Source organism: Chelonoidis abingdonii, chromosome 1, assembly GCF_003597395.2.
Source record: "Chelonoidis abingdonii isolate Lonesome George chromosome 1, CheloAbing_2.0, whole genome shotgun sequence".
NCBI classification, from domain to species: Eukaryota; Metazoa; Chordata; order Testudines; family Testudinidae; genus Chelonoidis; species Chelonoidis abingdonii.
In genome coordinates, this window is record NC_133769.1 from 121,166,806 (window position 1) to 121,181,799 (window position 14,994).

General features: G+C 39.5%; 1 protein-coding gene across 5 annotated transcripts in view; it reads right to left on the reverse strand.

Annotated features, from left to right (window-relative positions):
- EPS8 (EGFR pathway substrate 8, signaling adaptor) overlaps positions 1-14,994 on the reverse strand; it is a 211,308-nt gene that overhangs the window by 6,771 nt on the left and 189,543 nt on the right. For all 5 annotated transcript variants that reach the window (XM_032770490.2, XM_032770489.2, XM_075069742.1 and 2 more), the window contains 3 exons: positions 8,116-8,347; positions 3,771-3,951; positions 2,980-3,109 (listed from right to left, as the gene is read on the reverse strand). In XM_032770490.2, the coding sequence (XP_032626381.1) occupies positions 2,980-3,109; positions 3,771-3,951; positions 8,116-8,347 (543 nt within the window). The remainder of the gene's footprint in view (positions 1-2,979; positions 3,110-3,770; positions 3,952-8,115; positions 8,348-14,994) is intronic.

Below are 14,994 nucleotides of genomic sequence, written 5' to 3' on the forward strand. Positions count from 1 at the left end.
ATCGTTTGGCAGCCGCCTGCTTTGTCCACTGCTTGCAGAAAGAGCAGCCCGTTGCAGCTAGCTGGGGGGGTGGGTGGGCTTGGAACCAGGGTGGATCAGCAGCCCCCTTTCAGCTCCCTGCTCCCCAAAACCCCCTGTGCTGCAGTCACCCAGCAGGCTATCCATTGCTGGCAGTTCAGCTGTTCCTCCCCGCACTGCCATGTGCTGCTCCTGCCCTCTGCCTTGGAGCTGCTCCCAGAGACTCCTGCTTGCTGTGCAGGGGACAAAGGGGGGATAATGTCAAGGTGTCCCCCCTCCACTCTTGCATCCTGCTTACCCCTTCTCCGTATAGAGCAGGGAGGGGACACAGATGGAGAGAGACAGAGAGCTTGGGGCAGCAGCTGCTGTCTCAACTTCCTGATCCACTGAAAAAGACAATGCACTTAAGAGTGGGTCAGCTTACTTAAAAGGACAGTGTGCATTTCTCTCTCTCCCCCTCACACACAAAGTGTGTGCCTGTCTCTGTCTGCTATGCTATCTCTCCTCCCTCATGTTCGTGATGCCTTGTGTGAGAGGCTACATTAACAACAATGTGTTAACCCTTGAGGCCTCAGCCGAGTGCTAGTTCATCATTTAGCAGCAAGGCATTCCCTGGAAAATATCCCTCCCTCTTCCACCCTCTAACTTCACCACCTCAACCAAGCGTCACAATCATCATAGCTGTGAACAGTATTAAATTGTTTAAAACATATAGAGAGAGTGTGTGTGTGTGTATTTATCTGGTGAAAATTTTTTTTCCTGAAACCTAACCCCCTCATTTACATTAATTCTTATGGGGAAATTGGATTTGCTTAACATTGTTTTGCTTAAAGTCATATTTTTCAGGAACATAACTACAATGTTAAGAGAGGAGTTACTGTATTTTAAAACTGGGTACGTTTCCTTAGAGGATAATTTCCAAAACATATTGACATTAAAAAAGCCATAGTAAAAATAAATGTGGGTATAATTCATTTTAAGTAACTTATTCCCTCCCCTATACATCCAAGTGGTTGCAAGTGGGGGGTTTGTTATATTCCAATAAAAGTATAGAAGCTATAGGCAAAGTAAGTAAAACACAAATACAATACATGCAAACACAGTGGCCAAGGCATTCTTCCAGTATAGTCATTCTGGCTGTGGCCATTTTCAAGTGCTGGATTGAGGGTGGAAGACTAAAATTACATAGAGTAGCAACAGTGCCTACTTGCCCATACTGCCCAGCTAATTTGCCTTAACCCTGAACTGGACAGTTCACCAGTTTCAGGTTTATATTTGGTCTCCATGGCTCATTCTGTTTTTTGCTTCTCTGCTGAAACTCCTTCCCACAGTGCCAGCATTGGTAGTGGCATGCATGGCTCTGGTGACTGGTGAATGAACTTTTCATCTCCAGGTTGCCAGTTCAAACAAGATGATGAAGATAGAGATTGGAAATCATTACTATCCAATGGATGTTTGGTTTCCTATGCCAAATCAGCTGGTGGTATCAGCTCAGTCCAATCCAAGGGAAATAGGTATCACAGGACTTGATTTTCTAAAGTGCTGAGTACCCACAACTCTAACTGAGATAGGAATGCTTAGCACATCTGAAAACAAACACAGCACACAAGACTGCTAAGGACCTCCTGAGTCATCGAATACAGTCCCCTGCTACTGTAAACAACCCCATCATGTAAACCTGTTCATAAATTTATCAAGCTCCATCTCAAAACTAGTTATGTTGTTTGCCCCCATTACTCCTATTGGAAGGCTCTTCCAGAACTTCACTCCTCTAGTGGTAAGAAACCTTCTTCTAATTTCCCAACTAAATTCATTCATGAGGTCTTCTGTCACAAAAAGCTGTTGTAAACGTCAAGCTTTATAAAGTTACAAATCATGGGGGAAGTAGGGGAGGGGAGCACATCTGTATAAACACACACAAATGTCAATCAATAATTATTTCTGATTCTCCACAGTGATCTGATAGCCCTTATTCACCACCATTATCACATTTCTTAATCTTCAACTGATCCCTTCTAAGAAAGAATACATTCTTGATGATCTATGCAAAATGGCTGGCTATAAGCACACATTACCATCACTACAAAATGCATCCAGTCTGTTTGTCCTTCCAAACACCGTCCCACTAGTCGGTGGAATGTCATTGTGGGGAGAGCAGAGAAAGGAAGAATTTCAGTCTGTAATGGCTGAAGCCTGCTAGAGCAGTGGCTCTCAACCTTCCAGACTAGTGTACTCCATTCAGGAGTCTGATTGGTCTTGCGAAGTCCCAAATCTCACCTCACTTAAAAACTACTTGCGTACAAAATCAGACATAAAAATACAAAAAAGTGTCACAGCACACTATTACTGAAAAATTGGTTACTTTCTCATTTTTACCACATAATTATAAAATAAATCAATTAGGATATACATATTATACTTACATTTCAGTGTATACTATATAAAGCAGTATAAACAAGTTATTGTATGAAATGTTAGTTTGCTCTGACTTTGCTAGTGCTTGTAATGTGGCCTGATGTAAAACTAGGCAAATATCTAGATGAGTTGATGTACCCCTGGAAGACCTCTTTGTACCTATAGGTGTATGCGTACCTCTGGTAGAGAACCACTGTGCTAGAGGATGGGGAGAAGAGGAAGATGAAGGTAGCAGAGAACAGGAGAGAAGGACAAAATGAGCGATGAAGATCAGAAGGAGGGCGAATCACCTCTGATTTTACAGTCAGAAGAATATAGGAATTGCTATATTGGATCAGACCAGTAGTCCATCTAACCTCTGATAAGGGCCAGCATCCAATGCCCCAGAGGAAGACATAAGAACCCTAACAGTAGGTGTAGGATAATCTGACCTCTGAAAATCTCATCCTAACTGCTAATGATTAGAGATGGGAACCCTACCAACCTAAGAATTGCTCATGTTTACCAGCTACTATATGCCATTTTGATGGGAGGGGTTAGACATACCTCTAATGCAGCTTTCTGTACAGTAATTTGGCTGTAGACTCTAGACCCTTCAGGACAAACAGTCTTTAATTCATCCTTATTGAGAGAGAAAAGCTGAGCGCCTGTCAGCACTCCAAGGCTATTGACAGTCCTAAAAAAGGCATATCAGAGAGTGAACACCATAAAATTTTATAGTTCTGTGAGAAGCACAATAAAAATAAATAAAAATCCACCAGTTGAGAGAGAAACATGAGGCATTTTCCTCCCCAAGTTATCCCCATTAGGATTATTAATTTAAGATAAAAGCTTTACATGCTGAAGCACTCAACATTAGTACCTCAAAACTGGTCAAATCCATTTAAATTTTCCTTGACTTTGCAAGGGTCCAAGTGCCCTTACCACCCATTAAAGTGGAACCCTGTTGTATAAAATAAGCACTTTGTAGCACTCGGCCCATTTTGGGTGAAACGCGTTTCTAATTTTGAAGACAAGATTTACAGGTTACTAGGATGGAAGTCAGTCACTGACAGGAGGGTGCAATCTGATCTCCTTTTGTTAGAGTCAGTGTATACATGGACAACATTTTTCAAGAGTGACTTGCGGTTCTGAGTGCCTCAATATTTTGGAGGCTCAACTTAAGACACCTTATTAAAGGGGAATGGATTTTCAGAGGGAGTACTCAGCACTTTCTGAAAAACTGGAAAACACCACAAGTTAGTCAAAATCCTAGTCTCTTTTGAAAAATTATAGTTTATTTCCCTTTATAGAGTATTCTGAAATTAGAGATTCCCCAAGTTCATCCTCAGACTTACACTGGGCTGAATCCTTTTGACTCCAACCACATTTTCACATCCTCAGCAGAGGAATCATAAGTGATATTAACTACTGGTATGTTTGGTCGTGGCACATGGAACTTTTTCTGGGCAGCACTCCGGCCAATGGTAAGCCTGTGAATAAGCTCATCCTGTACCTCTTCCATTTGAGATTTCCTACCTAAAGAGAGAGAAAAAAAAGGTGAACACAACAGGGAATCGATTTTTAAAAGATGATTTTGGGAAAAAAGCATGTTTGCTCTTATTACCACCACACTCCATTTTTAAAACAAAAAAAGCATTCACTAGAGATGGTCAAAAATATTTTTTTCTATTCAATGGAAAATTTTGACAAAAATGAAAAAAAAATCATTTTTGTTTAATTTTCCACAGAATATTTGTTTTTTTTCTGCAAAATTTTGAATACTGAAAAATTTCAGACAAAAACCAAAAGAGGGGGTGGGGGAAGACTTTGCAGCTGCAAGGGAGATGTCCAGGCTGTAGATGAGAAGGGGCACAAACGTGCAGTAGCTGAACAACAATTCCCATAAGGCACTGTGGCAGCATTTCCAAATCATCATACTTTGGTTTGGGGCATTTAATTTTCTGACAAAACATTGACATTGGCTGTGGGAGACAGACGCATTTTGAGGAAAAACAGTTGGAAAAAAAAAATCAGATGGAACATTTTTGACCATCCCTAGCATTCACTGCATTCCTTCTGCAAGCTACTGTTACCATTTAAATCCACTTTCTCAATGCATGTTTTGGAGAAGGGGTAGATACAAATTATAAGAGAGCAAAACAGCAGTTTGTTTTTATTTTAAACAGTATCACTGCAGAAATTTTAAGGGGTATTTAGTGAACCTTACTAAGATACTGTTGCTTATGGTCATTGGAAATCAACAAGATATTTACCAAATTTTCTGGAATTTCCACCCAACAAAATTTTGCTTTTCTGAAGCTTCCAGCATTGGCCTCAAGCGTACAGTAAGCTGAACCAGATGCGCACTGGGTCAATTCTGTAATGGAAATTTGTACCTCTCTGGAAGGTTATATGCTTTGGCTGGGAACACTAACTCAGAACACAGCCTCAGAGGAACAAAGTATTGGAATTATTTTCTAAGGACTGAAGACCTGCCTCATACTTATGAGCTATCATCTCTGTTGCCCTTTAAGTAATAAATCACTTATTCCGACAGATGCAGAAACTGACAATAAACTGTCCCCAAAATGAAACCCTAGATCTAGTTCATAGTGTAGGTGCAACATTACCATGTGGTGATAATGACAGCTAATGCAGACAGAGGCTTAACTCTGAGGGATTTTCATTGCTGAAGTAATATTTCTGTAGGACACTGAATCCACATCCTTTTGGCCCCATTAGTTAACGGCTAAATTAGTTCTTGGAGCTTTTCTTTAAATAGTCAGTCTGTTCCAGAAGGAAAGGACATAATGGGCCTCAGTGAAGTTAAGTTCAAAGTGCACTACAGTTTGTCTCAATAGGTCAAGTGAAAGATGCCCTATTGAATTAGCTCTGCAGACTGAGAAATGTGTTTATTCAGTAAGGCACGTTTTCTACTTACTAGGAACATGGAAGGGAGAGAGCTAAACGTGGACATTAGTACAACTTCACAAGAAATGTTGCTAGGTTTTTTGCCATGCCAGAGAGGGGTAAAAAAGGGAAGAGCTAACAACCCACAAACAGCCAAATTGCTTAAGATCTCATTTCAGTGTCACCTTTTCAGTTTGTAACAGTTACTTGTAAACTAGAGACAAGATAAGTGAGGTTGTATCTTTTATTGGGCCAACTTCTGCTGGCGGAAGGTACAAGCTTTCAAACTACACCGAGTTCTTCTTCAGTTCTGGGGAAAGAAATCAGAGTGTCTGATTTCTAAACTACACTATTAAAGTGCTGGTTTTAGACATATGTAAAACTGCTCAATTACTGGAATTATGTTACTATAAAAAACGCTTCTGATTCGAGGGACACACAGGAAAGGACACAGCAGCCATGTGCTACAAATGCCATTTAAGATACTGTTTTGGGCAGAACTTGAGATAACATCCATACAATGCTGGATCCAGCATCATGTTCTAGATAAAGTGCTGTGTTCTAATCTCCTGACATATGGGTTTGAATGGTTGGTAGAGATACCGAAGTTCACTTATGGGCCTGTCTATGCTACAATTTCAACCATGTTTAGGGGACTCGGTTACAGGGTTGTCTTCAGTTAGATTATGGTTCCTACTTTGTAATACAAACTTCAAATCCTCAAACTTGCTAATGCCTCAGCAGATCCTCCTAGGGCTTTAGCCTGAGAATGTTAGACCCAGGGTAACATTTTCAAAAGCACATAAGTGACTGAGGCGCCTAAAATCCCATTTTTAAAACAGAGTTAGCCTAAATCCCATAGATTCATTGGGGTTCAGCTTCCTACATGCCATGCCTAAGACACTTCTGAAAAATGTTACCCCTTTACAATTTTATATCTTCTCTACAAAACAGACTCAGTGTTGTAACTAGTGTAACATAAATACACTTAAAGAAAACCAAGCCCAAACTGAGAGGAAAAAAGTCTTGGAAACGTCATCGATAAGTGTACATATTCATTAGTTTTCCAGTAGCCAACCTCTTCTGTCTCTCTTCCTTGATTACCAGGAAACTCTTGTTAAAGAACTGCCATAATTTCAGGCCATGTGCTCTCAGTCAAGCCAGGAAAATATAAGAAATTAACTCCTTGCTTCTTGTTCTGCAATTTTAGCCTCTGCCTCCTGTCAGAGGGCCCTAACTGCTTGCTAAATGCTGAAAACATGGATGGCAGCAAGCATGTGCATTAAAAGAAAGGGTAACTTTTCCCAGAATACTAGTGTGACACTTCACATGCTGAAATACACTGCTGTATATCTGAACACAAAAATACATCAAGACTGATACTAAATTATTTTTTCAAATATATCACAATCATTTTTATAATGTTTTCTATTCATAAAGTATTCCAAAGGCTTTCCCAAAACGACACATAGGGAATCACATTTTCCCATCGCTAACATGCAGCCATCTCTGGGGTTGGAGGTAATAGCCGTTGTACAGTTCAGGTCAGGATACAAAGAACAATATATTCAATTGAAATGAAAGAGGACACATATGTAGATATAATATAACTAGCTGAATTGAAATTTGGCTGCGACAGTAGGGTTAGACAAGAGGAAGGATAGTGCAGTTGTTAGGATACTAATCTAGAACTCAGGGAAGCCTAGTTCAGTTCCTGTTTTTGCCACAGATTGTGCCACATGGTCAAACTAGTCTCACTGTCCCTGAGTTCCCCATCTGTAAAATGGGGGGGTAACAGCACTTCCTTACCTCACAGGGGTGTTGTGAGGACAAATACTCTAAGGATTGTGAGATGAGCGTCATAAGTATTGAGGCTACATCTATACTTACGGCAGCGTGTAGAGAACAAAGACAGCACACCCAGCTGGCATGGGTATAAACAGCAATGTATACAGTGAGACATTACTTAGGCGAGGAGAGTGGCCTACACGACTCTCCACGCACCCAAGCAGTGCTTCTCACGGCTGGGCTGCCATTTTTAGCAATGTAGTATCCCACTGCCTCCTCGCTGCCAGAGCCCTCCCCCCCCCCCCACAGTGAAAGGCTCCCGTGGTGAGGGGAGGTGGCAGGGGAAGGCAGTGAGGAAAGGCTGCTGCTGTCAGGGCCTTTCCCTGCTCCTCCCCCCACCAGAGCCTTTTGTCACTGCCTCTCCAATGCCAGGGCCTTTTCCCTGCTCCCTCCCCACTGCGGCAGACCTTCCCCATCGCCACAGCCTTTCACTGCAGCATATAGCTCCACAACATAGTGACAACTGTGTACACAGCCTGCCTTTCACTGTGGCACATAGCGATGCGTGTAAGTGTAAATGTAGCCTGTGATACATAGACAGTTTAACACCCTTTTGCAGTAAGTGTCATGAGGTCTTTAATGACATGAAGTGACCTTAGCTTTGTCTCATCTGAAAGACAGTATCTCCACCACTGCTCCTTATCATATTAAAGCATCAGGCCACTACACATTAAGAGGGAGAATCCCCAAACATCACTTCTTGCAGCTACTACTTGAGCTACTTTCCTCAGACGACTTTCCTTCAAGTAGGGAACTGTCCCACCCCCGCTTAGCTTGGGTTATTGGACAGGAGCACTAGGTGATATGGAAAGATGATTTTTTTTTTTAAAGTTATAATAAAGTCAAATATCCACTGACAAAATGAAAAGTATGTTTTTTAAAATGCTAAAATGGATGGAAATGGTGGAAAATAACTTTTCTGGCTGTTTTGAAGAAACTTACGATCCACAGGAAGTTGTTTGTGTCTCTGGCTGTCACGCATAATGGTACCACCACTCTCACTAGAGGTGCTGCTTTGGCGGCTAATAGTTCCTGGTGCTTTTGGCACAGGAACTGGAATAGGTGCTGGTGCAATAGGAGGGAGAGGGACAGGAACTGGAGCTGGTGTCGGAGGTGGTGATGGAGCAGCAGGACTGGGGTCGGGTTGTTTCAGAACATAATCCATCCTTTGTTTCTGAAGAGACGCAAACACATAATTAGCTCTGCACCGTAAAATCCCTCAGTGTTCAAAAGACAAACCTTCTGCAGGAAAGCACCTGCATACATTACAGTCAGCAATCTCATTTCATCCCAGAAAGGCATGCTACTTGTCAGACATACAGCTGCACTTTCCCCAAAAAAAACTTACGCTGGCATCAATATTCTCAATGTTGTCTGTCTGTCCATCTATCTTACTATTTAAGATAAACTCTGATTATCCCAACACCACCATCTCCTTTTGCTAATGCCACAGTTGGGTAAGAGGGCCAAAGTTATGAGCAGATGCCATCCACATCTGTTTTGAGTTGCCTGGATGGTTTTATATACCAAGTTGTACTACTGTCACATTCTCTTGCCATGCACTCTTCCATAGAGAACGTTTTAGGTAGTTGGCATGGTGTCATTCCAATATTGATTATACAGAACTCATTTCTTTCCTCCAAATATGAAATGTGTCTAAAACTAGTTTTTTAAATCCAAAACTCCAGTTATCTGAAGGTTTTGAGTGGCCTCTGAGACATATGACTATCTGGAGTTTACCTGATTAAACATACGTATGAGAGCTGGGTAAACAAAAATCCTAGGTCCAAACGTACCCAAGCCTTAGGAAAGTTTGCTTTTAATCTGCACTTTGCTGTTGACTCCTATGTCTGCAACAGGCCAAGCCAAAACCCCACATCTAGCAGTGATCATTATGACTACCTAGTCTGACTTTCTGCATAAGCATAGGTCATATCTTTCACCAAGTGATTCCTATACCTACCTGGAGCTGGATTTTTTGGTTCACTGGCAATTTGGGAGAGGGAGGGAATCATTTCCAATTTTACCAAAAATTACATTTGACAAAATTGTCAGGAATCCAAAAACGTTTTCTTTAAAAAAGTTCTGTTTTGGGTCAAATGAAAAGTTTCACTCAACTCAAAATGAAACCTTTTGTTTTGATTCTGAGCATTTTTAATATGTGATAGGTTTTTTATGAACAAAATTAAAGGAAATTTTTAACTGAAAAGTTGTTTTGAATAAAAAAATCAAAAAAGCTTTAATTTCAAATGTGTCAAATCAAAAGATTTCAAATTTTCAGATTTTGGGGGGGTGTTCTTCCTTGAAACAAACAATTCAGCAAAATTGACACAAATCTGCAAAACATTTTGGTGTCACCAAAGCTCTATGTTTTCCACTGAAAAAAAAGTTATGGAAGAAAAATTTCACGCAGCTGTACATCAACCCCAACAATTTCTGGTTAGTCTATATTTTTCAGAAAGACATCTAAATACCCCTAAACTTTGAGGAAGCGTGGACCCAGATCTGAAGTTTGTGGCTCAACCCACCTCAGTCTGAACAAGTTTAACTACAGAAAAATGTGCTCGTCACATGTTTTCTCTTGAGGCTCACAGGAAAAAAATATTCACATCACACATTTTTTCGTTTGTGTAGACAAAAACTCTTATCTGTATTTAAACAACTCCGCATTTCTACCATGTTTTCAATTGTGTTATGATTTAAGTGTGTTTCCTTAACACAGTGATGCCTTCGTGGGTGTTTGTTACAATTTTATCATCAAAGTGTAGGGAAGTGTTGTGGTTATTTTCCTGCCTCTTTGTGTTGATCCACCTCCCACAACACGCTCCATCAACTCTTGCAGCTGTGATGTATTATTTGGCTCAAAAACAATTTTGAAAGGCAATTTCTTTTTCAGAATGTACCAGATTATACTAAACGGTATTTTCCAAAAGGGTTTGCAGGAAAAATACATTTAGATACTCATACAAAATTGGGGTTGCCCCCTTTCTAATGGGACCCTGAAGCCCTGCCCCCTGCCCCACCTCTTCCCCCAAAGCCCCACCCCTCCCTGCCCCCAGATAAAAACCTGGACATGAGGGATTGTCAAATAGCACCCAGACCAACAAGCCGAAACCTGAACGGTGAAAACTGGATGGGTGGCAATCTTACACAAAATCTACATTGCCACGTTCCCTGCAAATTGTACAGGCTGAACAATGCAATATGCTAGCAATATACTCTGTATAGTTTGCAGGAGCAAAGTATTGACATTTCTAGCAGTACATCTTAATATAAAGTAGTGAGGCCTTCTTTCTTAGTTATGAGAAGTTGTTCTATTTTTAGCGGGCAAAACAAATGAGTAAACTCCCCAGGCCCCAATCCTTCCTGAAGCACATATCTCCATCCCCCCAGGACAGGTGGGTTTATCACAGATTAAGTAGGGAAATCTTTGTGGGAACCATGTGTTAAAATATTAGCACATCAGTGCCATAACAATATTTGAATATTTGACCTTTCATTAATTTTAACCAGCTGCCCCTATTCGTGAATGCCAAAATGGAGAAATTTAATCCAAAAATATACAGGCTCAGATCTTGAGAGAGTATAAACTGGTTTAGCTCCAGCAGAGTTACGCTGATTTACAATAGCTCAGAATCTGTCCTATTGGTTTCAAAGATAATAGATTAAACTGAGAAATGCGCTTCTATTTCTCTGTTGCAGTCTCTCATTATTTATAGTGATCAGTTATTAAATTAACAGATCTTCCTAAATATGTTCCCTATAAAAGATTTTTACTTTGTTTCATGCAATTTTATTGTTTAATATATTACCTTACAATTATTTTTGTTTGGTTTGTGCAATCTAATGTGGGAAGCTTACAGGAATTCATATGCTTGACATTTTTTGTGCTATAGCATTTGGGTGTGATGCCAATAATTGCCTTTAAAAACATCATGATGGCCACAAAAGTGGAATACCAATATGAAAGAACAAACAGAAAGCTACTCTTCAGGTGAAACAAAGTGGCAAATTAATACATCAACAGGTGAGTTAATGAATTTGTTTAAGTACTTCATAAGTACTTCGTAAAATGTTTTAACAAAATTCAAAAATAATTAAATTCACAGATTTAAAAATGCCAAACTGCCATCCTCACAGTGTGACTCAAGTTTTCTTTTAAGATGGGAAAAAAGCATTACTGGTTTGATGGCACTGAACAGTGCATTAAAAGGCAAAACATCAACTTTCATCATCACCACAATCAAATCTCAATGCAGGGAATACTGAATACCAGGTGTAACTCTTATTTGACATCCCTGGACACTTTCATTGTCCAAATGAGCCATCCCACAAGCACTGTGGCCATAGAAGAGACCAATTATCAGTTTCAGATTTGGAAAGAAAATATAATCCAACAGGGAAAACCACTCAAGTTCTACATTTATAAGTGGAACTACATAAAACATACTCCAAATTTGCACAATCATGTGCTAAAGCCAACTGTATAGTAACACTGAGTTTACTCAATTTTTAAAGAAGTATTTTGAAGACCTCTTCTACTCATTCATCAGATTATCTTCATCTATCATTATGAAAGCAACAAGTATTCACTACTGAATTTTTGAAATGATGCAACCCAAAAGATTCAGCCTACAAAGAGACATTTTAGAAAATCAGTAACATACAATAGCAATTTGTGTTACCTCTGAAAGCTCTCCCAGTAATTGCTGTGAGGAAAATGAAGTAAATTACATCAAATGAGATTCTTAGCACAGTATTGGAACTTTAACCACAACAGCAGTTTTTATAAAGCAACTAGTGGCATTAATTAGCTTTTGATACCAATGACTGCATACTTTATCAGCTTTCTTATTTTTTTTTCTTTAGAATAGCAGGTGAAAAGTTGGTCACCTAACATACATATATGAAACCAAATGTTAGATGAGTACTAGTCACCATACATCTTTTTTCACACTTCACATCCAAATAAACAAACATTAAAACAGGTGGTAAGAAACCTAAACTGAAATAGACAAAGATTCAGAAACTATATCTAGGGAATACTTACTAATTTTGAACAGTGCACTATTATTCATTTTCATATTAATTCTTAGTTAAACCATTTGGGTATTGCATCAGACCTGCCAGGACTCTTTAAAAAGGGATACGTTTGAAAAGGATGTGTAACCTAGAAACTGGGGTCAATGGGACTATTCAAATGGTTGAAGTAAACCATATGCATAAGTACTTTGCTGGATCATGGCCAGAATGCTTAGGAAATTGCAGGCTCAAGCCTTAGTTTTCCAGAGAATCTTGAGCCAGATACTCAACTGATACAGACAGATATATCTCCATTAATTTACAACCCTGAAGATCTAGCCCCACATATTTCAGAAAAGCTTATTGGCACTGAAATTAGGTTATTTCAGGAAAACTTTGTATTTTACATGAAAAGGAAAGATCTCAAAAAAGGTCTCATCACGGTGGAGACTACTTTGTCAAGAATCTTGGCTTTGCACCATTTGTTTAATCTTTCCTCAGACACACATGCCAGCACAATAACTTGTTTACAAAAGCAATGAAGATCCTAACTCCACTTCTTGATCATTGCCAGAACACCAAATATGAAGCATCATATCTTCTATGTATATTTTGGACATGTTCATCAACAAAATGGAATATATATCATGTTCAAACCATGACATATATATAGCCAAGTTTATGTACAAGCTCACCCCCCAAACACTTAACTTCAGTCTAAGAAGTCAATAGAAATAGACAGTCCTTGTGGATCTATAAATTTCACTAAGAAACACGCCTCCTTCTCTATTTATAACACTTTATCACTTATACTGGTCAGTTATTCAAGTAACTAATCTTCCTAAATATGTTCTCTGTGTAAGATGAAGTGTTAGCACAACTTATGTCACTGCGGCTGCATTGTCAGACAAGAAAAAAAAAAGATAAAGATGGAAATATAGCCATTTCTCCGGATACTTGAGATACTGCAATTTATTAGTTTGTGTGTCTGTACACACACACGCGGACACACCATATCCATTTAAGGCCAAATTTCACATGCAAATGTCTCCCACTGAAGTAGTGGGATCCAGGCATAAAATCAAGACCAGAATTGAGCTCTAACACTGGTAACACTTTTTTGGAAAACGTTCCAAAACACATTTCACATATTGCAGGCCAAAATATTGAACTCAGAATAACTTTTCCTTTGTTTTCTGTTGCACACTGCTTTCTTCCAGTATCCTTTCAGTAAGCCTCAGAGGTAATTATACACTTTTTCCTTTGTGTTTCCGTTTTTGTGTACTATAAAGAACCTCAACAATGTGTCTCATTACAAGGTATGGACATCTGTTAGTCTATAAGGTGCCACAGGACTCTGTGCCGCTTTTGAAGGTACATAAGTTTACATACCTATAATACACCCAAAGCAGTTCAACTTAAGAGTTAATCATGCGATAAATTCCTATGTTAAATCAAAGCATCAGGTTAATTTGCACTCACATAAATTTCACAAAGAAACTTCATCTCTTTCTCTTTGTTTTCAGAGACATGTAATGAAAATTCTCATGAAGCCTTAGTTTAAAACTGGCCTCACTGACTAATGCTGATTCTAGGCAGTAGGGATTCTGATTACATGTCCTTTTCAAAATCCCCTTTCCTCCTTCCAAAAAGATACACTCCATGGGTCAGACCTATAATTTTTGTTATGTGGGTGTACAGCACCTGGCACAGTGGGGCCCTGGCCACCAGTCTGGTTTACCCATAGTTTTTGTACTGATTTAACTATTTTGATGATAGGTGTGATTTTTCTACTGAAATAATTAAAACAGTGTATGTCTCTAATGTTGATTCAATTGTATCAGTAGAAAGGTGCTAATATAATACTGATATAACTTATTCCTCTACATTTACGGGAGTAAGGGATTGTCTACAATTGGAAATATACCAGCATAACTATATTAATACGATTACAACACTATAACATATACTAGTATAACTCCCCATGTGGGCACACTTATTCTGGAATAAGAGCGTCTACATGTGGCATCACAGTGGAATAAATATAAGGTGCAGTTATGCTGGTAAATTTCCCCATGTAGACTGTACCAGTATAGGTTAGCGTTTAACATCTATATACTAGTATAACTCTGTTCACACTCTCAAGTGTTGTATCACTTTAACCTCAAACCAATATAATTTAAGGGGTACAAAAATTGTACATAGACCTGCTCTGTGAGTGGGGCATCCAAGGGCCACTACAATGCAAATTAATACATTATAAAATAATAATAAATAGAAAATCAGGCTATCAAAGAAGAGTATTGGCCATGGGACAGAATCAGATTCCTCTCAAACACAGTGACAGAGGGCACAGAACGGTGATATTTGTGCCAACATAAGCAGCTGAAGAGAAGCGATGCCAACAGTGCATCTGAAAAAGCCAACTGAGGCAGAAAACAAACTGTCAAAGTGGGAGCCCTGTATAGTGCAAGCTGATACATTAAACCATAAAAAAACTGACAGTACTTTCAGAGCAGAGAAACTGTCGATAAGGCTTGTATGTAGAGAAGAGAGTCAAGAGAAAAAACAGAAGAGGCAAAGAAAACTGCAAACTGGATGGCAGTGCACACACCTGGATGCAGATAGCTGCATTCTGTCAGTGCAGTCAAGGAAAAAGAACAGGAGTACTTGTAGCACCTTAGAGACTAACAAATTTATTTGAGCATAAGCTTTCATGGGCTACAGCCCACTTCTTCGGATCAGGACCGGCGCCAGGGTTTCTCGAGCCCTAGGCGCATGGCCATTTCACTGCCCCCC